The 27401-nt window shown below is 46.5% G+C and overlaps 1 protein-coding gene across 2 annotated transcripts in view; it reads left to right on the top strand.

Annotated features, from left to right (window-relative positions):
- AHCTF1 (AT-hook containing transcription factor 1) overlaps nucleotides 1-27401 on the top strand; it is a 289329-nt gene that overhangs the window by 204535 nt on the left and 57393 nt on the right. For both annotated transcript variants that reach the window (XM_040429321.1, XM_040429320.1), the window contains exons 25-30: nucleotides 8193-8340; nucleotides 13347-13448; nucleotides 14217-14421; nucleotides 15023-15223; nucleotides 15383-15761; nucleotides 23673-23772. In XM_040429321.1, the coding sequence (XP_040285255.1) occupies nucleotides 8193-8340; nucleotides 13347-13448; nucleotides 14217-14421; nucleotides 15023-15223; nucleotides 15383-15761; nucleotides 23673-23772 (1135 nt within the window). The remainder of the gene's footprint in view (nucleotides 1-8192; nucleotides 8341-13346; nucleotides 13449-14216; nucleotides 14422-15022; nucleotides 15224-15382; nucleotides 15762-23672; nucleotides 23773-27401) is intronic.

The raw sequence follows: 27401 nt of genomic DNA, 5'->3' as shown, positions 1-27401 counted from the left end.
GATCAGGATTATCCTAATGCATTCTGAATGGAGAGTAATCCGTTCAGGATGCATCAGGATGTCTTCAGTTCCGGTACGGAACGTTTGTTGGCCGGAGAAAATACCGCAGCATGCTGCGCTTTTTGCTCCGGCCAAAAATCCGGAACACTTGCCGCAAGGCCGGATCCGGAATTAATGCCCATTGGAAGGCATTGATCCGGATCCGGCCTTAAGCTAAACGTCGTTTCGGCGCATTGCCGGAGCCGACATTTAGCTTTTTCAGAGTGGTTACCATGGCTGCCGGGACGCTAAAGTCCTGACAGCCATGGTAAGTGTAGTGGGGAGCGGGGGAGCAGTGTACTCACCGTCCGTGCGGCTCCCCGGGCGCTCCAGAGTGACGTCAGGGCGCCCCAAGCGCATGGATCACGTGATCCATGTGATCACGTCATCCATGCGCATGGGGCGCTCTGACGTCATTCTGGAGCGCCCCGGGAGCCGCACGGACTGTAAGTATACCGCTCCCCCGCTCCCCGCTCCTACTATGGCAACCAGGACTTTAATAGCGTCCTGGGTGCCATAGTAACACTGAAAGCATTTGGAAGACGGTTCCGTCTTCAAATGCTTTCAGTACACTTGCGTTTTTCCGGATCCGGCAGGCACCTCCGGCAACGGAAGTGCATGCCGGATCCCAACAACGCAAGTGTGAAAGAGGCCTTACCTGTCAGATGAACATTGTAAATAACAAAAAATAAAAACTGCCAAAACAGCTGCTATTTGTTACACTGCCTTACAAAAAGTTTAATATAGAGCAACCAAAAATCATATGTACCCTAAAATAGTACCAATAAAACTGGCACCTTATGCCGTAGTTTGCAAAATGGGGTCACTTTTTTGGAGTTTCTACTCTAGGGGTCCAACAGGGGGGCTTCAAATGGGACATGGAAACCTAAAATTATCCCAGTGAAATCTGCCTTCCAAAAGTCTCATGGCGTTCCTTTCCTCTTGCGCCCTGCCGTGTGCTCGTACATCAGTTTACGACCACATATGGGGCGTTTCTGTAAACTGCAGAAACAGGGTAATAAATATTGAGTTTTGTTTGACCGTTAACCCTTGCTTTGTTAGTATAGAAAAATGGATTAAAATGGAAAATCTGCCAAAAAAGTGAAATTCTTAAATTTCATCTACTTTTTTCCTTTAATTCTTGTGGAACACCTAAAGGGTTAACAAAGTTAGTAAAATCAGTTTTGAATAACTTGAGGGGTGTAGTTTATAAGATGGGGCCATTTTATTTGTGGTTTCTATTATGTAAACCCCACAAAGTGACTTCAGACCTGAACTGGTCCTTAAAAATTGGGTTTTGGAACATTTCTTAAAATTTCTAAGATTTGCTTCTAAGCCTTCTAACGTCCCAAAAAAAGAAAATGTCATTTACAAAATGATCCAAACATGAAGCAGACATATGGGAAATGTAAAGTAATAACTATTTCTCGCCCATTCCATTGGGGGACACAGACCATGGGTATAGCTTAGGCCATTACTAGGAGGAGACACTATGCAAATAATAATAAAAAACAGCTCCTCCTCCACTGGCTATACCCCCATGCTCCAACAGGAGGAGTTTTAGCTTAGTGTCGGATAAGAAGGTGACACTCCTGCTCCTGCAGGGTTGTCCCTGTAGTTGTCTTCTCCTGTTTGTTTTTTTCTAAACAGAGGACGCAGGGTCGCATGGTGCGTCCCTGGTCTCTCAGTGGAGCGAGCGCTGGGGTCGAATGACCGTCCCCGGCTACCTCCCCTTCCCCCCAGAAGATAAATGGAACCGGGCTCGACCTGCAGCTCCGGTGGCCTACCAGATCCGGGGTCACCTAGTCCTGCCCTCTATCCAGTGCACTGCCACTCCTTGTGCCAGATGACTGAAGAGGTGACCCCCTGCTGGTCCGGAACAGAGGGTGAAGACTGCAGGACTCATAAGTACAACGGCTCTCCTGTAAACTCCCCCTCCCCCCGTGCTCACACTGTGACACGGTTCTTTAGGGCTTACCTGTGGATCTGGGAGGGCCGGCTGGTTGAGAGGGAGGAGGGTTTCCTCCTTGTCCTATGCATCCTGGCGGCGGGCGCCATTTTTGGAGTCGGGGTCTGCCTTTTTCCTTATTTCCCGCAATTTTTTTCCTGCGATCTGTGACGCGTCTGGGGGGGCGGAGCCTATCGCGTCGGCTCCGCCGCTTCCGCTTTGCCTCAGCGCCTCTCCATGCTTGACTGCTACTCCAGCTCCTCACAGGTCACGGTAGGACAGGCAGTGTTCTGCAAAACGGTAAGAGACCCTGACTCCGGGATTGCCGCCATCATGCCTAAACCTGGGGCCCCCAAATAATCTAAAGCGACACCTCAGGTCCCACTGGGATCCTGTAAGGTCTGCTGCTTGCCACTGTCGGTTACAGGCTCCTGTGACTCTTGCCTTGCCTCGGGACGGGATCATCCACCCCCTTCGTAGCCCTCCTGGGCCTCTGCCATAGCTAGGGCGGCCGCGGACTTGGCCCAAGTCTCGCGCGCGGCCATGGCCTTTATGGAACGCATGACTGCCACTGATCCACCGCCTGTGGTTAGCACCGCTCCACCTCCCGATTCCCCCCACAGAGGACGCTCGTCCGTTAAGAGGCAGCGTACGCAGCAGCATCCCTCCTCGGATGACTCTGCTTCCCCCTTCCCCCTGTTCAGCCTCTCCCATTCGCAGGGATTACAGGTTTGAAGGGCAAAGGTCCGGCTTGGACGAGGACACGGAGCCGGAACCCTCACCTAAGCTCTCCACCATGGTGGCAGACTTGGTCACGGCGGTACATGACACCTTTGACATCCAGGGGGACCCCCCTTCTACTAGTAGCCAGGAATTCCCCCTCTTCCACTCCAGAAAACCGGAGGCAGTCACATTCCCCATTCATGGCGAGTTCGCCAAGGTCCTTTCTAAGGCTTGGGAACGCCCTAATCACCGTTTTTCTGCCACAAGGCGCATGGATACTCTTTATGCTTTCCCGGCAGATAACGTGCAGCAGTGGTTTTCTCCTAAGGTCGACCCGCCGGTGGCCAGATTGGCTAAGAATACGGCAATACCAGTCCTGGATGGGTCCTCCCTACAGGACTCCGTTGACAGGCATTTGAACTCTCTTTCCAAAGCCATCTTCTCTCTGCCGGGCACAGGTCTGCGGCCCGCGTTCGCCTCGGCCTGGGTAGCCAGGGCGCTTTCGGTGTGATTGCAGCGCCATCATAGGACCTCGCGGAGCAGGATGCCTCTGCGGACACCCTAAAATTCATCCTCCAGATGTCCCAGGCGACAACATTCCTCTGTGAGGAATCATTGGATGTCAGCACTCTCTTTGCGCGGATTTCGGCCCTCTCTGTCACGCAGCGCATGGAGGTCTGGTTGAAGGTCTGGGACGCCGACTCTTCCTCCAAGCGCTCCCTCACTAACCTCCCCTTTGCGGGCTCCAGGCTCTTCGGGGCTAAGCTGGATGAGATTATCTCTGACGCTACGGGGGGCCAAGAGTACACCCCTTCCCCAATCTAGATCCAAGCGTGCCTTCAGAGCTCGCCCCTCTGCCTCTAGAAACCAGTCCTTTCGGCGCTCCTCCTCCTCTGTGACAGCCCCTCCTCCGGCGGCTCTCAGGACTCCCGCAAGAAGCCTTCCTTTAAGCCTCAACCATCCTGGTGCCCGCGGGCACAGTTAGACGCCTGGGTCCTGGAAGTTGTAACTTCCGGTTACAAGATAGAATTTGTTTCCAGACCTCCGGAACGTTTCTTTCCGTCTCGTGTTCTGGGGGATCCGGCCCAAGACTCGTCCCTTTTACAAACTGTTTCTTCCCTTCTTCTCAGGGGAGTAGTTGTCCCAGTTCCTCTGGAGGATCAGGGGGCAGGTTTCTACTCAAATCTCTTTGTAGTGCCAAAGGAGGAGGGATCAGTGCGTCCGGTCCTAGACCTGAAGCTGTTAAACAAGTCCCTGCGGGTGCGGAGGTTCTGAATGGAGTCCCTCCACACCGTTATTGCTTCTCTTCTTCCAGGGGAGTTGCTCGCGTCGGTGGACATCCGGGATGCCTATCTGCATGTCCCTATTGCAGAATCTCGCCACAGGTTCCTGCGCTTTGCCATTGGCGACCGTCATTATCAGCTTGTCCCCCTTCCCTTTGGGCTGGCGACAGCCCTGCGGGTATTCACAAAGATCTTGGCGCCGATCATGGCGCTTCTCCGTACCAGGGGCATATCTCTGCTGCCCTACCTGGATGACATTCTGATAAAGGCTCCCTCTCGTCCCCAGGCCGAAGACAGCGTCAGGATCACTGTTCAGACTCTGCAACAGTTCGGCTGGCTGATCAACTTCCTGAAGTCCTCTCTCCAACCTTCCCAGAGGGTGACCTTCCTGGGGATGATTATGCACACTACTGCAGCCCAGGTATTCCTCCCGGATTGCAAGTTCTCACGGATACGGGAGTGAGTGTCTCGCCTTCTGCATTCCCCGTGTCTCTCCATCCGGGAGTGCATGCAGGTTCTGGGGCTTATGGTGGCCTCCTTCGAGGCAGTCCCCTTTGCCCAGTTTCACACTCGGCCTCTGCAGGAGGCGATCCTGTCCTTCTGGGACAGGACATCGAGGGGTCTGGGCTCTCGGATCCGCCTTCCTCCTCGGGTTCGCATGGACCTCCAGTGGTGGCTGTCCCCTCAGAATCTGACATTGGGGAAATCCTTCCTCCCAATCTCCTGGACAGTTGTCACTACCGACGCCAGTCTCCTGGGTTGGGGCGGCGTTCTCCGGGCTTGGACGGTTCAGGGGGTGTTGTCAGAAGTGGAAGCCCACCTTCCGATCAACATATTGGAGCTCAGAGCAATTTATCTCTGTCTCATTGGACCCCCCTACTAGCGGGTCTCCCAGTAAGGATCCAGTCGGACAATGCCACAGCCGTGGCCTACATCAATCATCAGGGCTGAAATCCGCAGCTGGCCGGTAATTCAGGAGGTGAAGAGGATCCTCCAGTGGGCGGAGGCTCACGTTCCAATATTGTCTGCAGTGTACATCCCAGGGGTCGAAAACTGGACGGCGGACTTTCTCAGCCGCAACAGGGTGGATCCGGGAGAGTGGTCCCTGCATCCGGACGTATTCAAGGACGTCTGTCGCCGTTGGGGCCGCCCGGACGTGGACTTGATGGCGTCCAGGCTCAACAACAAGGTTCCCACGTTCCTGGCCGAGCTCGGGATCCGGAGGCGTACGGGGTGGACGCTCTGGTGTCTCCGTGGCAAGACTTCGCACTCCTCTATGTCTTCCCACCACTGCCTCTACTCCCAAGGGTTCTTCGCAGGGTCGCGGCAGAAGGAATTCCGACCATCCTCATCGCCCCCGATTGGCCTCGCCGCGCCTGGTTCTCGGAGGTCACTCGGATGCTGGCGGATGTTCCGTGGCCTCTTCCTCTCAGGAAGGACCTGCTGTCTCAAGGACCTCTCTTCCACCAGAATTTACAACCACTTTAACGGCGTGGCTGTTGAGACCACCATCTTGAAGAAGAGGGGCTTCTCGGACTCTGTCATGAAGACCATGATCAAAGCCAGGAAACCAGCTTCCTCCCGGATATACTATCGTACCTGGAAGGCCTTTCTCGCCTTTTGCGAGAAGATAGGTGTTTTTCCCCTTCATTTCTCCGTTCTGGTGGTCCTCTCCTTTCTCCAGTCGGGTCTTGAGATGGGAATGTCCCTGAGCTCTCTGAAGGGTCAGGTCTACGCTCTGGCCATTTTGTTACAGCGCTCTCTGGCTCTGTTAGGTCCGGTGCAGGCGGGCGCATTCGGTCCCTCCGTATGTCCCTCCTCTGCCCCCCTGGGATCTGAACCTGGTTCGGTCTTTTCTCCAGGCGGCTCCTTTTGAGCCCCTCAGGGACATTTCACAGAGTTTTCTCACCTGGAAGGTGGTCTTTTTGGTGGCCATCACCTCTATCAGGAGGGTATCGGAGCTGGCCGCACTTTCCTCTAAAGATCCCTTTTTGGTCTACCACAAGGACAAGGTGGTACTGCGCCCTGTCCCTTCCTTTTTGCCCAAGGTGGTCTCCGCCTTCCACCTTAATGAGGACATAGTCCTGCCATCCTTTTTCCCTGCCCCGGCAAACCCCAAGGAGCGCGCTCTCCATTCTCTGGATGTTGTCCATGCTTTACGGGTGTACCTGTCGGTTACTGCCGCATTTCGCAGCTTGGACTCCCTTTTTGTGGTTCCCGAGGGGCCTCGGAAGGGTCTGGCGGCCTCCAAGGTCACTGTGGCTTGGTGGATTCAGTAGACTATTGCCATGGCCTATCGGTCCCGCTGTAGGGTTCCCCCAGCAGGGGTTACCGCGCACTCCACCAGGGCGGTGGGGGGCCTCCTGGGCTAGGCGCAATCGAGCCTCTACATCACATCTTTGTAAGGCGGCCACCTGGTCGTCCTTACATACCTTTACAAAGTTCTACCAGCTACACTCTTTGGCGTCGGCTGATGCTGCTCTTGGGAGCAAGGTATTGCAGGCTGTGTTTCCTGTTTAACCGTTGGATGTCTTCCCTCTGGAGGTGCTGGTCTTCCCACCCCATGGACTGCTCTAGGACCTCCCATGGTCTGTGTTCCCCAATGGAATGGGCGAGAAAAGGAGATTTTTTGTGAAACTCACCTGTAAAATCTTTTTCTCGTCTTTTCCATTGGGGGACACAGCTCCCACCCATTCTCGTCTGTTGCAGGAGGGGTTGGTTCTATTCTAGTGGGACCTTATGGTTAACGGTGGCTGTGTTCCTTGGTTCTGCTTTTCTTTGTTCATATTTGGTTTTTGATCTCCTTCTCCTACTGCTTTTGCATGCACTGAGGTCCTCCTGTTGGAGCATGGGGGTATAGCCAGTGGAGGAGGAGCTGTTTTTTATTATTTGCATAGTGTCTCCTCCTAATAATGGCCTAAGCTATACCCATGGTCTTTGTCCCCCAATGGAAAAGACGAGAAAAAGATTTCACAGGTGAGTTTCACAAAAAATCTCCTTTTTAGGAGTTATCACTGTCTGTTTTGAAAGCAAGGAAATTGAGATTTAGAAAATTGAGAATTTTTCAATTTTTTTTGTAAAATTATTTATTTATTTATTTTTTTGTAGATAAAAATGAAATATTTTGACTAAAATTTACCACTATCCTGAAGTACAATATGTGATGAGAAAACAATCTCTGGGTACTTTCACACTAGCGTTTTTCTTTTCCGGCATTGAGTTCCGTCCTAGGGGCTCTATACCAGAAAAGAACTGATCAGTTTTATCCTAATGCATTCTGAATGGAGAGCAATCGTTCAGGATGTCTTCAGTTCAGTCTTTTTGAGTTTTCAGGACGGAGATAATACCGAAGCATAGGAATGTATTAGTGCTGGATCCGGCATTCAAAATACCGCAATGCTGGATCCGTCCTTCCGGTCTGCACATGCGCAGACCGAAAAAAATAAATGCCGGATCCGTTTCAGGCATTTCAATGCATTTGTCAGATGGATCAGGATCTTGATCAGTCTTACAAATGCCATCAGTTGGCATACGTTTTGACAGATCCGGATTCCTATGCCGCAAGTGAGATAGTACCCTCAGAATGGCTTGGATAAGTAAAAGCGTGTTGAAGTTATCTTAACATAAAGTGACATGTTAGATTTGCAAAAAATGGCCTGGTCCTTAAGGTGAAAAATGGCATGGTCTTGAAGGGGTTAATACTGATGACCTATCCTCAGGATAGGTCCTCAGTATCTGATTGGTGTGTGTCAGACACCTAGGACCCCTGCAGATCAGCTGATTGAGAAGCACCGTGGCCTTCTCAGCTTTCCCTAGGCCAGTGCCGACATGTTGATTGGTCACATGGCCAAGGCCCAGATCACCCCATTCAAGAGAATGGGACTGAGCTGCGATACCAAGCACAACTATACATTGTACAGTGCTGTACTTCTTAATCACTGAGAAGGCCGTGGCACTCACGGGAGCACCTGTGCCTTCTCAAACAGCTGATCAGCAGGGGTCCCGGATGGCTGACCCACGCCGATCAGATACTGATTACCTATCATTAGGGTAGGTCATCGGTATTTAAGTCCCTTTTAATTAGTAGGCTTGTTTCTAGAGTATCTGTACTTTTGACTCTGCTGCTATTTTTGAAATGCCATTCATATCCCCATAGTATGTGACACTAATCAACGATTTCATTGTCTTGTGTATTGTAGTTACAAGACCAAAGCCTTTATCTACTGTTGCAAAACAGGCTCCTGCAGGAAATGTGATCACTGAAGCAAATTTTATCCACAATGTGCTGATGAAAATAAAGGAAGTGTCTGCGGCTAGTGAGAACAGAGACTTCTCCCCTTACAAGAGGTATGAAATGTGTCTGCTTTCATTTACAAACTGTTCCCATTATTCCATAGGGATTAGCGTGTGCTGTATTTAGGTAAATCTACCTGCCGATGTCAGTCACATATCTGAATATTATTGGTGACACCTGCAAATTCAAGGGACTGTACAGTTTTCTGTAGAAAACCTGTCTAGCTGTTCCCCTGCATTGCCGTCTATAGCGTCAGGGAGCCCTTCCAGTTTGGAGATTAGTCTAGGTTTATAAATCCCTACCACTACCTAGCATTTCACTGCAAGAGCAGTTCCTTAAAGAACTACTCCCATGTTTTGTGTGTTTTTTTTTTTGTTTGTTTTTTCCAGACTTGCTTTTCAAATAGATATTAAACCTGTTGCACCTCGGCTAAAATGCCCGGGGGGGTCTCGTGATCTCTCTCTAAACCCCCCCCGCGCCCCCCCATGGCGGCGATCGCCGCAAACCGCAGGTCAATTCAGACCTGCGGTTTGCGGCTTTTCCCTATTGTGGCGGCGGCAGGCGGTGCCATTGGGTCTCCATGCGGCAGCAGGGGGGACCCGATGGCATGGAAGGCAGCGCGATGTCTACAGAAGTATTGGAATGCATTGTAAAGGATTAGACCCCCAAAAGTTCAAGTCCCAAAGTGGGACAAAAAATTAAGTGAAAAAAAAGTTTAAAAAATAAAATTTCCCCCCCAAAAAATTACAAAATTCAAATAAAGATAAACAAAAACGTCATTTTCCCCAAATAAAGTAAAAAAATTGGTAAAAAAGTATACATATTAGGTATCGCCGCGTCCGTATCGACCAGCTCTATATAAACATATCACATGACCTAACATCTCAGATGAACACATAAAAAATTAAAACTGTGCTAAATAAACTATTTTTTGGCACCTTACATCACAAAAAGTGTAATAGCAAGCGATCAAAAAGTCATATGCACCCCAAAAGTGCCAATCAAACAGTCATCTCATCCTGCAATAAATGAGACCCTACCTAAGATGATCGCCCAAAAACTGAAAAAACTATGGCTCTCAGACTATGGAGACACTAAAGAATGAATTTTTTTTGTTTCAAAAAGGATATTGTGTAAAACTTGCATAAATAAAAAAAAAAAAGTATACATATTAGGTATCGCCGCGTCCGTGACAACCTGGTCTATAAAAATACCACATGATCTAAGGCTACTTTCACACTAGCGTTTTTCTTTTCCGGCGCTGAGTTCCGTCCTAGGGGCTCAAATCCGGAAAAGAACTGATCAGTTTTATCCCCATGCATTCTGAATGGAGAGTCAGTCCTTCAGGATGCATCAGGATGTCTTCAGTTCAGTCTTTTTGACTGATCAGGCTTTTCAGAAAAACGTAGCATGCAGTATTTTTACCTCCGGCCAAAAAGCCTGAACACTTTGACTGAACGCCTGATCAGGCCTTTTTCCCATTGACTTGCATTAACGCCGGATCTGGCACTGTGTGTTCAGTCAAAACGGATCCGGCTTTTGCATGTTAAGCCCGAAAAATGTGAAAAAAAAGTTAAAGTCCATAAATGGCGGATCCGTTTTTTCCAATGCATTTTTTCATTGTGATCAAAATCCTGATCAGGATTCAAATGTAATCCGTTTTCACACGTTTTTCCGGATCCGGCGGGCAGTTCCGGTGTCGGAATTGAACGCCGGATTAAAACAACGCTAGTGTGAAAGTAGCCTAACCTGTCAGATGAATGTTGTAAATAAAAAATAAACTGTGCCAAAACAGTTATTTCTTGTTATCTTGACTCACAAAAAGTGTAATATAGAGCAACCAAAAATCATATGTACCCTAAACTAGTACCAACAAAACTTCCACCCTATCCCGTAGTTTCTAAAATGGGGTCACTTTTTTGGAGTTTTTACTCTAGGGGTGCATCAGGGGGGCTTCAAATGGGACATGGTGTAAAAAGAAACAGTCCAGCAAAATCTGCCTTCCAGAAACCGTATGGCATTCCTTTCCTTCTGCGCACTGCTGTGTGCCCGTACAGCAGTTCACGACCACATATGGGGTGTTTCTGTAAACTACATAATCAGAGCCATAAATATTGAGTTTGGTTTGGCTGTTAACCCTTGCTTTGTAACTGAAAAAAAAATGGGAAATCTGCCAAAAAAGTGAAATTTTGAAATTGTATCTCTATTTTCCATTAATTCTTGTGGAACACCTAAAGGGTTAACGACGTTTGTAAAATCCGTTTTGAATACCTTGAGGGGTGTAGTTTCTAGAATGGGGTCATTTTTGGGTGGTTTCTATTATGTAAGCCTCGCAAAGTGACTTCAGACCTGAACTGGTCCCTAAAAATTGGGTTTTTGAAAATTTCTGAAAAATTTCTAAGCCTTGTAACATCCCCAAAAAATAAAATATCATTCCCAAAATGATCCAAACATAAAGTAGACATATGGGGAATGTAAAGTAATAACTATTTTTGGAGGTATTACTATGTATTATAGAAGTAGAGAAATTGAAACTTGGAAATTTGCAATTTTTTTTAACAAATTTTTGCTAAATTTTTTATTTTTTTTATAAATAGAAATGCATTTTTTTTACAAATTTTACCAGTGTCATGAAGTACAATATGTGACGAAAAAACAATCTCAGAATGGCCTGGATAAGTCAAAGCGTTTTAACGTTATCAGCACTTAAAGTGACACTGGTCAGATTTGCAAAAAATGGCCTGGTCCTTAAAGGGAACCTGTCACCTGGATTTTGGTTATAGAGCTCAGGACATGGGTTGCTAGATGGCCGCTAGCACATCCGCAATACCCAGTCCCCATAGCTCTGTGTGCTTTTATTGTGTCAAAAAACCGATTTGATACATATGCAAATTAACCTGAGATGAGTCCTGTATGTGAGATGAGTCAGGGACAGGACTCCTTTCAGGTTAATTTGCATATGTATCAAATTGTTTTTTTTACACAATAAAAGCACACAGAGCTATGGGGACTGGGTATTGCGGATGTGCTAGCGGCCATCTAGTAACCCATGTCCTCAGCTCTATACCCCAAATCCCGGTGACAGGTTCCCTTTAAGGTGAAATAAGGCTGTGTCCTTAAGCAGTTAAATCCAGGGGTTCACATACTTTTTCCACCTGCACTGTGAATGTTTACATGGTGTGTTCAATAAAATCATCTTAACATTTAATTATTTGTGTGTTATTAGTTTAAGCAGACTGTGATTGTCTATTGTTGTGACTTAGATGAAGATCAGATCACATTTTATGACCAATTTGTGCAGAAATCCATATCATTCCAAAGGGTTCACATACTTTTTCTTGCAACTGTACAATGTTTTATTATGGAAAAAATATGCGCTGTATCCATAACTACCCATACTGTAAACCTTATACAGTATTAATTGGGCAGAGTAAGGCTACTTTCACACCTGCGTTAGGTGCGGATCCGTCTGGTATCTGCACAGACGGATCCGCACCTATAATGCAAACGCTTAGATCCGTTCAGAACGGATCCGTTTGCATTACCATGAACAAACCATGATAATGCAAACGGATCCGTTTTGACTTTACATTGAAAGTCAATGGGGGACGGATCCGTTTGAAAATTGAGCCATATTGTGTCAACTTCAAACGGATCCGTCCCCATTGACTTACATTGTAAGTCTGGACGGATCCGTTTGCCTCCGCAAGGCCAGGCGGACACCTGAACGCTGCAAGCTGCGTTCAGGGGTCCGCCTGCTGAGCGGAGGACAAACGGTGCCAAACTGATGCATTCTGAGCGTATCCGCATCCACTCAGAATGCATTAGGGCTGGACGGATCCGTTCGGGGCCGCTTGTGAGAGCCTTCAAACGGAACTCACAAGCGGAGCCCCGAACGCTAGTGGGAAAGTAGCCTAAAGAGTGGGAAAAAAAAACACTCGGTTATGCCAACGGAAAAGTAAAAATTGTTTTGGGTCTTGAAATGGGGTGACACACTTAAAAAAATAAAAATAAATTGTGTGCAAGTAGCAATATAAAAACTACAATTTTGGGATCATCATAATTGTACTGAGGCACAATAGATTACATAATAAATGCTAGTAAAATAAATACCCCAAAAATGTTTATTGCAGTTTTTTTTTTATCTTCCTGCCATCCCCCCAAAAAAAGTTTAGTACATTATTTAATACATTGTATGTACACTGGGGAAAGCTTTATTAGTCCAAAGGGGTTGTCTGGCCTAGAAATGCACTTAACCCCTACCTGTAATGTGTGCTAAATAAAAATAAAAAAATGCATTCACCTGTCCAATGTTCCAGCATAACCGCTCACTTTCTGGATGCTTTGGCACGTTACAGGAAGGGTTTACATTGCATTTGAGACGTCTGATTTCCATGCCAACTGTGTGTATTTGAGATCTAATTTCAAAATGTACAATAAAAAATTACATTTTAGTACATTTGTGCAATTTTTGTGACTGTTAGGGGCTTAACAGGGCTTTACATTATCTAATTGATGGAGGTCTAACATGCTGCTGTTCTGAAGTAGCTTCAGTGCCAGAACTACGTAGCGCCATCATGTTCTGCAGTGGCTTAAGCTAGTAACTGCAGTTTTAAAGTAACAATCTCCATCCACTGCACAGGCTCTGGAGCTACTACAGAACAGCTGATTGGAGGGGTTTTCAGTTCCCCACCAATCAGATACGGATGCCCTATCATGAGGATAGACCATACTTGTAAAGCAGTAGACAACCCTTTTAACCCCTTAAAACCCGCGGCATGTAAAGTGCTGACAGAGGTAGCAGACTCCCGCAAACAACAAGCCCTCATAAAGCTATATAGACGGAAAAATAAAAAGTTATAGCTTTTGTAACGCGACAATGTCAAAAGGAAGAAAAACGCTTGGTCATAAAGGCCCAAACAGGCTTGGTCACTAAGGGGTTAAACTGTATGTAAAATTTGTATGATATACACTTATAAAATTTAAATGTTATCTCAGTAATGTCTGGAACACTTTGCCAGGCTACCTGAACCTGAACTTTTTTCCTGGTTTTCTACAGTTTAACAGATGAAAGCTCTATTCCCGTTTCTCAAGTAACTGAATTGGAGATGCCTGATTCTTTTGTTGGTACACCAATATTGAAATCCAAGAGAGACTCTAGGTTAGTGACCACTTTTAACACGTCCTCAGTGGAGCTTCAGATTGGTCTGTGCAGAGCTGGAGAAGGTCTCTCAGTTGTTTGAGCACCGAGGCCTTCTCAAACCACTAATTGGTGAGGGTCCCAGTGACCAAGAGTTGGATAGCCCTTTTATTTAGACCACCCTCTTTAAAGAGAATTTGTCACCTAAAAATCAGTATTAAGATACTTTTTTTTTTTTTTTTTGATACATGTATTGAAACCTAACATACTGGGAATACAGGACATTTATTGCGGTCTTAAAGGGGTTGTCTAACCCCTATAACGACCCCCCTAATGACTAGGCACCTCGTATAGTTTATACTTGCCCCAACATCCGCTTCACTTCTGCTCCCCCCACGGCCGCTGTTGCATCTCCCCATGGGTGACTTTAGGGAGGCTCGTCCCCGTCATGGCCTGCTATAACCTATATGAGGTGCCTAGGCATTAGGGGGGTCATTATAGGGGTTGGATAAGAGACTGCTATAGAGACATTTAATGCCCTATTCCCATGGCTCGTGTAATCGGGTGGCTCCAAGGTGCGGAGATGTTTGGGTGGTTTGCCCACAGCTAACAGGGCTATCTGGACATTGCAAATGTAACTGCTAATTAGGAACAGCAATATAGTTATACACAATATCTTCTCTATGTCGATAAAGGATATACCGTGGAAGGGACAAAAATAAAATTATATAACATTAATGTAACATTAATCATCTCATTAACCTTTTTGCTTACTTGTGTGTATTATAGGTTATTGGGCTCTCTTGTTCACCCTATCTTGGCAGAGCCCGCATTTGACGAAGATATTGCAATTGTCAGTTGTAAAACACCTCGCAGAGCTTCTGTCTTGCTGACTTCGAGTCCTGTTCAATCAAGTTTTCTCAAATCTACACAGTTAAAAAATCTTTCCAAAGCATCTGAATTTAACTTGTTGGAGACACCCCTTGTGGTAAAGGTACATAACTGTTGTATGTCATATAAACACGCTTTTGCATTCCAATAATGAAATTCCCACTATGAATGTTTAGGTTTTTTTCTGCATTGTATTCCCCCCCTCCTCGTCCCCGTCTATCAGACCTCATATCAGTCCCCCAATCCTCATCACACTTTAAATCAGACCCTAATTCCTCATCAGACCTCAGATCAGACCCCCAATCTTCATCATGCCTCAGATGAGAAAATAAAACTTACCTGTCCTGCTCTGGACAGCACCTTCACTCTGGAGATCATGCAAGCTTTTCCTGCTGCATTGTACTGTGACCTGACAGCACAACATGGTGCCCAGAGAAGACCAGGGAGCGGTGAGTGATAGCAGCACCACACTCACCGGTCAATAATGGAAGTGCTCATTAGTATTCACTGTATAAGATGTACTAACAGTTTTCTTCCACTTTTAGGGGGTGGGGGGGGGGGGGGGGGTGTCTTATAGAGCAAAAAATTAAAGTGTTACTTTGGCTTTTTCGCATCATAAAACTTGTATGTCACTGTGTTCACTGCTATTCAAATCCAATTGTAGTAAAGCTTTTTATTGTATCTGGTTTCCTTTTCCTTCACAGAAGGCAAAAGCCTTACTGGCAAGCACAGGATCTTCGAGTTTTATTGCAAACACTCCTCAATCTATTTTGCGGTCCAGTGCACGCACAACTCCTTTGGCCTCTCCTTCAGTATCCCCTGGAAGATCAGTCTCACCTCCTTTACGATCCAAGGAAATAAAAATTTCTTTTATCGAGCAGATTAGTAAAAAATATACCAAAGGGGTAAGTTTGCCAACATGTATAGGAGTTTGTATGAGACATTATTCAGTTTGTTTTGGGAACTTTAGGGGCCAGTTTAAAAAAAAAAAAAAAAAAAAAAAGTCCCCGACAACACCATATAAAAGTTTCACAAATTCTCAGTACGGTTTATCTTTCCTACAGATCTTGGCAACTGAGCAAGAAGAACCCACCGCCTCCCTTGTTCTAAGTTCTGGTCAAGAGACTATGTGGGCAGAGAGAGTGGCTATACTTACACAAAATAATGCTGCCGCTGACATTGAAGAAATGGATGAGTCTTCATCTGGAATTCAAGATGGAAGCCCAAGCAAAATGGATGTCAGCAATGTGTCTGCAAGGTCTGACCAGACAACACTAGAGTTTCATGATGCGCCAACACCTGAGGACTTGGAGGATGAACTTATTTTAACAACTAAACTTCATTCTTCAGTTAGCGATCAGCGGGTACAGACTGATATAGACAGTGTAGTAGTAACTGAAGATGTACAAGCAGCTATAGAAAGTCTGGAGACACAACACAGAGGTATGTCACATCCAAAATGTTATCTGTTTTGTGTGATTGATCAAACATGCCTACATTTATGGTGCGTTTCAGCAAAACTGAATTGCATTAAAGGGGTTCTCTAGAAATGATTTTAAAATGGCCGCTAGCAACCTGTCCTACGATATGAGCAGGACTGGTTGCCACCGTTTTTGTGGAGGTATCTAGGGGTGAGGGGACAAGAGTTAATGTAATTTAAGTCTTCAGTGTGTTTTTCCTCTGCTGGAAGAAATACACTTGCAACCACAGGTATGTTGCTAAAATCTAAGGGCTCATGCACACAAACGTATTTTTTTTCCGTGTCCGTTCCATTTTTTTTGCAGCTCGTATGTGGAACCATTCACTTCAATGGGTCCGCAAACAAAAAGAAAATTACTCCTTGTGTATTCCTTTTCTATATGTCCGTGTGGCCATTCCGCAAAAAAGATAGAACATGTCCTATTCTTGTCCGTTTTGCAGACAAGGATAGGCATTGTTACAATGGATCTGCAAAAATAAAAATCAGATGTCACACAGACGTCATCCATATTTTGCCGACCTCAAAATGCATATGGTCATGTGCATAAGCCCTAAGAATACAAACTGGAAACTGTGCCATACTGGGTAGGACCAGCCTTTGGAGTTGCAAGTGCTTATACATACACAAACCTTGAGTAAATAGATTTGAACTGCTATATAAATTATACTTTTACATATAAATTTGAGGTTCTTTGCACACATTTTTCGCTCGTATCATTAGGGGGAAACAGAAGACCATGGGTTTAGCTGCCACTAGGAGGCGACACTAAGCAAAAAAAAGTGTTAGCTCCTCCTCTCAGCTATACCCCTCCTGCTGACACTTTTTTTTTCTGCCGGTCTGCCAAAGTTTTTTTCCTTTTTGTTTTATTTTTCAGGTTCGGGCTGGAGGGGGGCTCTCACCATCTGTTTTTCCCACGCTTGAGGGGGGAGACCAACGGGTCCTCAAGCCTGCTGCTCGTTCCCCACCTCTGGAAGAAAAGGAGGAACAGTGGATCTTAAAGGGTTTCTGTCACCCCGCAAAACTCATTTTTTTTTTTTTTGGATAGTTAGATTCCTCATAGTGCGATATAGGAGAATATAATGCTCTTACTTACTTTCATGCGGCCGATTCTTTATAAAACGAACTTTTATAATATGTTAATGAGGGCTCTACCAGCAAGTAGGGCGTCTACTTGCTGGTAGCCACAGCAGCAATCCGCCCCCTCGCCGTGTTGATTGACAGGGCCAGCCGTGATCTCCTCCTCCGGCCGGCCCGGTCAGTAATTCAAAAATCGCGCGCCTCGCGTCATTCGGCGCAGGCGCTCTGAGATGAGGAGGCTCGTATCCTCAGCACTCCCTCAGTGCGCCTGCGCCGATGACATCACCGAAAGAGAAGACGTCATCGGCGCAGGCGCACTGAGGGAGTGCTGAGGAGACGAGCCTCCTCATCTCAGAGCGCCTGCGCCGAATGACGCGAGGCGCGCGATTTTTGAATTACTGACAGGGCCGGCCGGAGGAGGAGATCCCGGCTGGCCCGGTCAATCAACACGGCGAGGGGGCGGATTTCTGCAGCAGCTACCAGCAAGTAGACGCCCTACTTGCTGGTAGAGCCCTTATTTACATATTATAAAAGTTCGTTTTATAAAGAATCGGCCGCATGAAAGTAAGTAAGAGCATTATATTCTCCTATATCGCACTATGAGGAATCTAACTATCCAAAAAAAAAAAAGTGTTTTGCGGGGTGACAGAAACCCTTTAAATCCACTGTTACCCGCCAGCTACAGTGTCACTTTGGCTACTACTTCTGGAAGTCCCCCCTGTCACCAGTGTAGCTGCCCTCCCCAAGGGGTAGCACACTGAGGAAGGTGACACTGCTGGAATCAGGGTGGGCAGAAACCGTCTGGGTAAGTATATTACCTACCTTCCTTGCTGGTCCCCCCCTCTCCCCCCTGTGCCTGAGCCCACCTACTCCTGTGTTCTCTAAGTGAACACAGGAGAAGGGGGGGGCCCCCATCCACGCCCTGCGAGCCAGTCCTGGCGGTCGGATGTCTCTTTGGGCGGCCCCGCTTTTCTACTCGAGGCTTCGGCACGCCCGCTCCCGGCCTCCTTGTTTCCCAGTGCACTCCGCCCGCTCCCTACACCGCCGCCCCAACCGGAAGGTCTTCCGGTCGGCCCCGCCTGTACTCAAGGCCAAGCCTTCGCCCCACCAGCTGCCCAGTATTCTCCGCCCCTGCCTTCTGCTTAACCACTTCCTTGCCTCAGTACTACTGTGCGGAAAGTGCTTACTGGGCTCTCTGCTGAGGCTTACAGTGCTGGCCATTAGTACAGACTGATGTGGGTTCAGTTCCCCTAGCTCTGTTTTGTTAGAATAAGGGTCCATTCACACAGACCCCGGCAATGTGCGTTCCGCATTTTGTGGACCGCACATCGCCGCCACTATAATAGAAAATGCCTTATCTTGTCAGCAATTGCAGACAAGAATAGGACATGTTCTATTTTAATTTTTTTTGGAAAGGAAGTGCGGATCTACATTTCCGTATCCGGGCAGTACATCGTGCGGCCCCATAGAAATGAATGGGTCCGCAATTTCGTTCCGCAAAATGCGGAACAGAATTGCGGAGGTGTGAATGGAGCCTTTAAGCTGTATGTAAAAAAAACAATATATTTATATATTATTAACCCTTGGAGCTATCTTGTCATTCTGTACCTAGTTCCCATGCCGTTCTGTAGGCAGAATTTCTTTACCCTACCGCTGTATACATACGTCCTATAGCATAAGCGGAAACCTGGCACTACAGCTGGATACCGCACTCCCTCTAGCTTACCCTCCTTCTACAGGCAGAGTAGTTACACTACCACTGAATTTTGTGAGTCCTGTCACATTCCCTTCCCTCCTTAGGCGGAATATGTGCGCTCACCACTGGTCCCTGTACATTCTGTAGCATACCTTCCTTCCATAGGCGGAGTAATTGCCCTTGCACTGGATGCCGAACAGCCTGTAGCATTTCCTTCCTTCCATAGGTGGAGTACTTGCACTACCACTGGCTGCTGTACAGCCTGTAGCATTACCCTCCTTCCATAGGCAGAGTAATTGTCCTTGCACTGGATGCCCTACAGCCTGTAGCATTACTTTCCTTCCATAGACGGAGTTATCGGCCTTGCACTGGATACCGTGCAGTCTGTAGCTCTACCCTCCTTCCTAGGCGGTGTACTTGCTCTACTACGGGATACTGTACAGCCCATTGCATTATACTCCTTACATAGGCAGCGTAATAGCACTACCACTGGATACTTTACAGCCCGTGCCGTTACTCCCCTTCTGTAGGAGGAGTAATTGCACCCCCACTGGGTTCTGTGCTGCCTGTAGCATTGCCCTCCTTCCTTAGGTGGAGTAATTGCACTTCCACTAGGTACTATATGGCCCGTAGCATTATCCTCTTTCCATGGGCAGAGTAATCTATTGGCGGAGTGTTTACATCCGATTGGTTCCTATACGTACGGTAGCATTGTCCTCTTTCCATGGGCGGAATATTTACACCGCCTCTGGATACTGTATATTCTGTAGAGTTACCCTCCTTCCAGAGGCGGCGTAGTTGCACTACCACTGGATCCTATGCTTCTGGTAGCATTACCCTCCTTCCGTAGTGGGAGTATTTGCACTTACTCTGGGTACTGTACATTCTGTAGCATTACCCTCCTCCTATAGAGTAATTGCTCCTTCGTTAGGCGGCGTACTGCACTTCCATTGGATACCATACATCCTGTTGCATTAACCCCTCTGTAGGCGGAGCAATTACACTCATACTGGATATCATCTGTCCTGTTTGCTTCCCCCCTTCTATTGGGGGATTAGTTGCACCACAATTGCGTGCTAGAGATCCTGTAGCATTACCCTCCCCTTATTGACGGAGTAGTTGCACAACCAGTAGTGCTTGCAATACCAGTGGACCCTGTACATCTTTTCGGTTCCCCTCTTTCCGTCAGCAGAGTAATTCCACTACCAATGGAAACTGTTCCTCCTATTACATTATCTGTCTTTCTTGGGTGAATTAATTGCTTCAACAGTGTCTACTACCCTCATTTGTTCCTTGCCGCATGGCATCCCTTTCCATGGGTGGCCTATTGGCTAGACACGGTACCTACAATCATTGGCACGCCCGACATCCACACTCCTTCTGTAGGTGGAATGTCTTCTCTGATTGCCAGTTTTCTTCCTTCTCAGGTGGAGTGTTGCGCCAACACCAATTCTTGGTGGCTATTGCTGTTGTCCTCCTTTTCAGGCTACTTTCACACTTGCGTTCGGAGCGGATCAGTCTGGTATCTGCACAGACTGATCCGCTCCTATAATGCAAACGATGGTATCCATTCAGAACGGATCCGTCTGCATTATATTTCAGAAAAAAATCTAAGTCTAAAAGTCAGTCAGACGGATCCGTCCTGACTTTGCATTGAAAGTCAATGGGGGACGGATACGTTTGAAATTGCACCATATTGTGTCAACGCCAAACTGATCCATCCCAATTGACTTACATTGTATGTCTGGACGGATCAGTTTGGCTCCGCACGGCCAGGCGGACACGAAAACGCTGGTTCAGGTGTCCGCCTGCTGAGCGGAACGGAGGCGAAACGGAGCCATACTGATGCATTCTGAGCGGATCCTTATCCATTCAGAATGCATTGGGGCTGTACGGATCCATTCGGGGCCGCTTGTGAGAGCCTTCAAACGGAACTCACAAGTGGAACCCCGAACGCAAGTGTGAAAGTAGCCTCAGGTGGAGTCTCTCCTTTGACCCTAGAGGCCATAGTTGTTGCTATCGCCTCTCCCCTGTGAGGCAGTCTTGGCGCTACCCATAGATATTCTGGCTATTCCGGTTCCATGGGTACCACCGCGTGAATTTTTACATTCATTCTTCAACTGCGGCTTACGTGACGCATGGGCGGGGGAAACTACATTTATGCTTTTCTCCACATCTCCTTCCTCCATGTGGAGTATCGGCCCTGGCATTCCGGCGGTATCTACACAGCATTCCTCCTTCTAGGCATGGTGCCTTCTCGCTAATTGTAGTTGTAATCGTGTCTACATTTCCTTCTTCCACAGGGGGCACTTTGCTTATGTTCTGTAATGCCATGCTGCGGCTGAAGGTTTTGCTCACTTCTGCTGGGCATTAGTACATTTTCTGTACCTGGTATAACCTACCTATTTCTATGACACTGGCTTGGCGCCTTGTTCCCTTTACATGTACCGCATTGCCTCTACAGTCTACTACGGTGACAGCATCAGCATTCCCTCCTTGTGGAGTTTGGGTATGCACTTATTCAGTTTTTATATGCGAGTTGTCTACATGGCTCACCTCACCGGGCCGAGTGGTCGTACTGCTCTTGTTGTCACCCCTAAGTGCTGGTTTTCTATTAAACCTCATCGGCTGCTTCTACTTCTCCCCTTACGCAGGGCGAGTAGTTGCTCTCCCCCATATACTGTTACTGCCTGCTCGGACAGTGTTCATAGCCATTGGGTTCTTGTGTGCCCCCTTTCTGCTGTGGGGTGCCTTCGCAGGTGGTGGTGGTTCTGTTACCAGTTTATTCTGGGGCTTTGTGGCGTTTAGGGATCCACACTCCCTTCCTGGCACAGTATTTTTCCTATCTTTGGTTCCTGTCTGCAGCTTCCGATTAGGTCTGCCAGTTCAGACCGCCTTCCATGGAGTATTAGACTGCTTCTCTCCTTTCTTGTTCTGGAATTTAAGGTCCTCCCCTACATGCCTCTGCTTACCACATTGGTGTTTTCCTGGCGGAGCATTCTTATGAAGAAACCCCCTTGGCTGTAGGTCTGAAGGGGACGCTTGTTCCCTTTGTTTCTTCACTCCCTCAATAATTTTTTCTTATGGGCCATTCTCATGCCTGACTTCCAGGTTCTCTAGCCCTGACTTGTTCTTCATGGTCCCACTGGAGTGTTGTTCTCTTCTGGCAGTCCGATATGGTGTGTGGGGCCTTTGCCTTCGGGCATCCATACTTCTTCCCAGTTTTGCCACATCTGCAGTTCTTTGGCCCTTGATATACAGACGCCATTTTCAGTTTGTCTTCTTCCAATCAGTATTCCACTGAGTGTTGTATATTATTTTTTTTATTTTATTTTTTTTAACCTGGGGTTTTGATCCATGGGCATCACTCCTTAGCAGACTTCTGAATCCAGGCTATGTATTTCTCTCCTGTATCTTCCGCATTCACTCCATTTGTTCTGGTGACTGACTTGCCTTCATTCTTGCTGTTCTTTTTCTGCCCAGCCGGAGCCTCTGCGTATTCAGCTGCTCTCTGGATGGCCTTCTGTGGAATGGGTCTTCCTGTCCCTTTTCAGGGTTCCTGGTGTCTTTTCCCCGCATTTCTGTGCGGGGCTTTATGACCGACCTTGGATTCGTTCTGTTCTTGTTCCCTCCCCATGGTACTGCTCTTTAACGTCCCATGGTATTCTGTGTGGTGTCCCCCCCGTCCCCCCCCCCATGATACGACCGAGAAAAAAGGAATTTTGTTGTGCTTACCTGTAAAATTGAGGGACACAGCTCCCACCCTGTATATATATTGCTGGTTCTCCTAGATGGGTACTTCTGATTCTTGATGATCCATCTCCCGTTTTCTTCCTTTTTATTGTTTTCTCCTGGCTGCTTCTACTGCTTTTGTACTAATTAGCTCAGTGTCTGCAAGAGGGGGTATAGCTGAGAGGAGGAGCTAACACTTTTTTTTGCTTAGTGTCGTCTCCTAGTGGCAGCAGCTGTACCATAGCTCATTAAATGGGCCCCTACACTAACAGAGGCTTAAAGGGGTTTTCCAGGAATTGGTGGCATATCTTCAGAATAGGTAATCAACATCAGATCGGCGGGCATCTGGCACCCTGCACCCCTGTCAATCAGTAGTTTTGAAATGGTGCTAGAACCACACATCCATGTCTGTAGTGGGCGATGCTGGTAACTGCATAACTGTTCCTATTAATGCGGGTAGGAGCAGTACTACAGTAACAAACTTAGTCCATGACACAATGGACTTGGCTATGGAGTTCTTGCATGGATCTACTCCGAAACAGCGTGTGACCTCTACTGATCAGAAATTTATAGCCTATCATGAGAGTCCAAGACCCTTTCTGCTTGTCCAGCCCTGCTCTTGGATTGGCCAGCACTGCTCATGTGACCAGTGCTGGCCAACCCGAGTGCAGCTGGAGGTGCCATACCAAATGCACAACATGCTTCAGGTAGCTTGAGAAAGCAGTAGCTCGGGAATTGACAGATCTGAAGATAAAAATTGAGACACTATGTAAGTGTTCGGTTTCTTCCCCAAGTGCTTTGTTTTTCCTTCAACAGGAGAGCCACTGTAACTATGGCAGGCCTGGAAGGCTTCTTAAGGCCCCAAGCTACCATGGCAACCAAACGGCTCTCGCAGTCCCATCACCGGAAGCATGTAGCTGTCTTCAGTAACTGAATCTTCTGGGGGATGTTTACTGTGTAAAACAGCAGGCACCTGACATTTATCAAGATCGGTGCTTTCTGCGCTTGATATCCCATTTGTTGCCAGAGGATGTGCCTAATTTTTGAGCTGCTGTAAACTCCTGGCTTCATTTGCACCAGAAAACTGGTGTACATGAAGATAAATTTATCTTGTTGGTCATGCCCGCTTTTGGGCAAGTGGTGAGGGCAGTGTAAAAACAGGCCCTTGTCATTTTTTTTCAAAAAGTTGCATTCAAAAAGTCACACACAGCTTGGAGAGGATTATCCTCCCCCATTGTCAAAAGAATAGATGCTCTAGAGTTAATACATTGGCAATGCTAGTAGTTATTAAAACAGACCTGTCTGGAGAGGTCCTCATTAAGGTCATTGATTTGTTAATGTTTTTAATTCATTTATTTATTTTCTTCAGACTATGTAATTACAGAAGGTCCTTTTGTGCATGAAAGTGAACCAGAAGTACCACAGAAGTTACCAGTAGTCCAACAAGACCCTGATATGCTGGTTGACAGGTACCAGTACATAATCATAATGGATATAGTCTACACCATCTGTTTTTATTTTATGATTGTAGATTTTTATTCTATTTTCTGAGCCGAAATGTTTGCTGTGTAAAATGTGAATGAATGGAAATAAACAATGTAAAGATTGGCAAATCTCATAGGCCCATATTTTATTCACACTAGAACACCTATCCGATGTTAAAAGTGAGACTTTTTACTATTTCATGAAAAATTCTTAAGTAATTTAGAACTTGATAGCAGAAAGCATCTCCAAAAAAGTTAGTGAAGGGCCATGTCTACGATTGTGTAGCAGTCTGTAAATGTTTGGGAAATGAGGAGGCCAGTTGCTGGAGATTTAGGAGAGCAGTGCTGTCCCATTATTGTCTGATGTCGGACGTGGATAAGATAAAAACAGATGAACCTCTTCTGCGGGCGCTGCCAAGGATACCATTCAAATGAGGCGTATAGTTTAAATGGCTTTTATTTGTCTACGCATTTCAGGAGTGAATAACCCCCTTCATCAGGACATTAAAACAAATCTATAACAGAGGGGCCACATGTATTTATATGCTATTGCGCTTGTGTTCTGGCGCCAAAACCACTGTGTGGGGGAAGGGGGGGGGGGTAGAGAGAGTTTGGGGAGGGTGTGTCTACAGGAGGAGCGCCCCCAGAGTGACAGTGCCGATTGGGATGTTTTCTGGTGGATCGCATCTGAGCTGTGTCAGCTGTATATGTAAACACATGCTCTGAAGCGATCGGCATGTAGAAGGGGGGCGTGGTGTGCCTCAAGTATCTTCTCAATAGCGCTAGTGCGCTCGGCCGGTATGGGGACGTGGCCTAGGGTCCCGCCTCCCCTTTGGCCTCGCGTGACTGGTTCCCTTGGCGGTGACGTCATAGCCACGCCCCGGCCAGTGTCCGGAGCTCCTCATGTGTTTGCTGTGCTGCTTCTTACTGTCATGTCACCGCAGCATGAGCGAGCGCTATAACAGATAGGAGTGTAGTACATAGGATCCAATGTAGCTTGGGCATATAAGTTGCTACTATATAGGTTTGCCAGATGTTTTATATATTTCTGTTGATAGACAGGTTCAATAAAATGCAGGGATGTGATAGTCCCTACTATTAAATTCATTATAATATAACAACTAACTTATTGTTGGTATTTTTAATTCATATTATATGGGCTGATTGGGTAATGCGCCGATTGGGTCACAGGAGACACTTCGTGAATGTTTCATATGCATGGACCTGCGTGATGTCTCGTATGATTTATTAGCATGTCTAGGGTGCTTTTGTAGGTTTGGCATTACCAGAGGTGCGGGTTTAAAAAATAGAAGGGGGACAAATATTATTATTAACCTAAGTAGAAGGTGATTATAAAAATACGCAAAATTAAACATAATAAAAAGTAAAGGTACATAATAAAAGGTGTAATAAATATATATATATATATATAATATATATAGGTTTGTCTTTTTGCTGATGACACAAAGTTATGTAACAGGGTTGATGTTCCTGGAGGGAAACGCCAAATGGAAAAGGATTTAGGAAAACTAGAAGAATGGTCAGAACTCTGGAAACTGAAATTTAATGTGGATAAGTGCAAGATAATGCACCTGGGGCGTAAAAACCCAAGGGCAGAATATAGAATATTTGACACAGTCCTGACCTCAGTATCTGAGGAAAGGGATTTAGGAGTAATTATTTCAGAAGACTTAAAGGTGGGAAGACAATGTAATAGAGCAGCACGAAATGCCAGCAGAATGCTTGGATGTATAGGGAGAGGTATAAGCAGTAGAAAGAGTGAAGTGCTTATGCCGCTGTACAGAACACTGGTGAGACCTCACTTGGAGTATTGTGCGCAGTACTGGAGGCCATATCTCCAGAAGGATATAGATACTCTAGAGAGAGTTCAGAGAAGAGCTACTAAACTAGTACATGGATTGCAGGATAAAACTTACCAGGAAAGGTTAAAGGACCTTAATATGTATAGCTTGGAAGAAAGAAGAGACAGAGGGGATATGATAGAAACTTTTAAATACATAAAGGGAATCAACTCGGTAAAGGAAGAGAGCATATTTAAAAGAAGAAAAACTACCACAAGAGGACACAGTTTTAAATTAGAGGGGCAAAGGTTTAAAAGTAATATAAGGAAGTATTACTTTACTGAGAGAGTAGTGGATGCATGGAATAGCCTTCCTGCAGAAGTGGTAGCTGCAAATACAGTGAAGGGGTTTAAGCATGCATGGGATAGGCATAAGGCCATCCTTCATATAAGATAGGGCCGGGGGCTATCCATAGTATTCAGTATATTGGGCAGACTAGATGGGCCAAATGGTTCTTATCTGCCGACACATTCTATGTTTCTATGTTTTATTATGTACCTTTACTTTTTATGTTTAATTTTGCGTATTTTTATAATCACCTTCTACTTAGGTTAATAATAATATTTGTCCCCCTTCTATTTTTTAAACCCGCACCTCTGGTAATGCCAAACCTACAAAAGCACCCCAGACATTCTAATAAATAATACGAGACATCACGCAGGTCCATGCATATGAAACATTCACGAAGTGTCTCCTGTGACCCAATCGGCGCATTACCCAATCAGCCCATATAATATGGATTAAAAATACCAACAATAAGGTAGTTGTTATATTATAATGAATTTAATAGTAGGGACTATCACATCCCTGCATTTTATTGAACCTGTCTATCAACAGAAATATATAAAACATCTGGCACACCTATATAGTAGCAACTTATATGCCCCAGCTACATGGATCCTATGTACTACACTCCTATCTGTTATAGCGCTCGCTCATGCTGCAGTGACATGACGGTAAGAAGCAGCACAGCAAACACATGAGGAGCTCCGGACACTGGCCGGGGGCGTGGCTATGACGTCACCGCCGAGGGAACCAATCACATGAGGCAAAAGGTGAGGCGGGACCATAGGCCACACCCCCATACCGGCCGAGCGCACTAGCGCTATTGAGAAGTTACTTGCGGCACACCACGCCCCCTCCTACATGGCGATCGTTTCAGAGCATGTGTTTACATATACAGCTGACACAGCTCAGATGCGATCCACCAGAAAACATCCCAATCGGCACTGTCACTCTGGGGGCGCTCCTCCTGTAGACACACCCTCCCCAAACTCTCCCCCCACCCCCCACACAGTGGTTTTGGCACCAGAACACAAGCGCAATAGCATATAAATACATGTGGCCCCTCTGTTATAGATTTGTTTTAATGTCCTGATGAAGGGGGTTATTCACCCCTCAAACGCGTAGACAAATAAAAGCCATTTAAACTATACGCTTCATTTGAATGGTATCCTTGGCAGCACCCGCAGAAAAGAGGTTCATCTGTTTTTATCTTATCCACGTCCGGCTTCTACTCCGGCACCTGTACGTTTTTTTTGGACGCAGGCAAGAACCCAGGCTGCAGCCAAGACCCCGTTTGCTGGTCGGGGTATACACCAGCAGGATCCTATACAGCTGTTGTGACTACCTCACAACAACAGCATCTGGTAAGCAAATCTTTTAAGCATATACACTCACCTAAAGAATTATTAGGAACACCATACTAATACGGTGTTGGACCCCCTTTTGCCTTCAGAACTTCCTTAATTC

Source organism: Bufo bufo, chromosome 4, assembly GCF_905171765.1.
Source record: "Bufo bufo chromosome 4, aBufBuf1.1, whole genome shotgun sequence".
Classification (NCBI taxonomy): Eukaryota; Metazoa; Chordata; class Amphibia; order Anura; family Bufonidae; genus Bufo; species Bufo bufo.
This window is presented reverse-complemented; position numbering and strand designations above follow the sequence as displayed.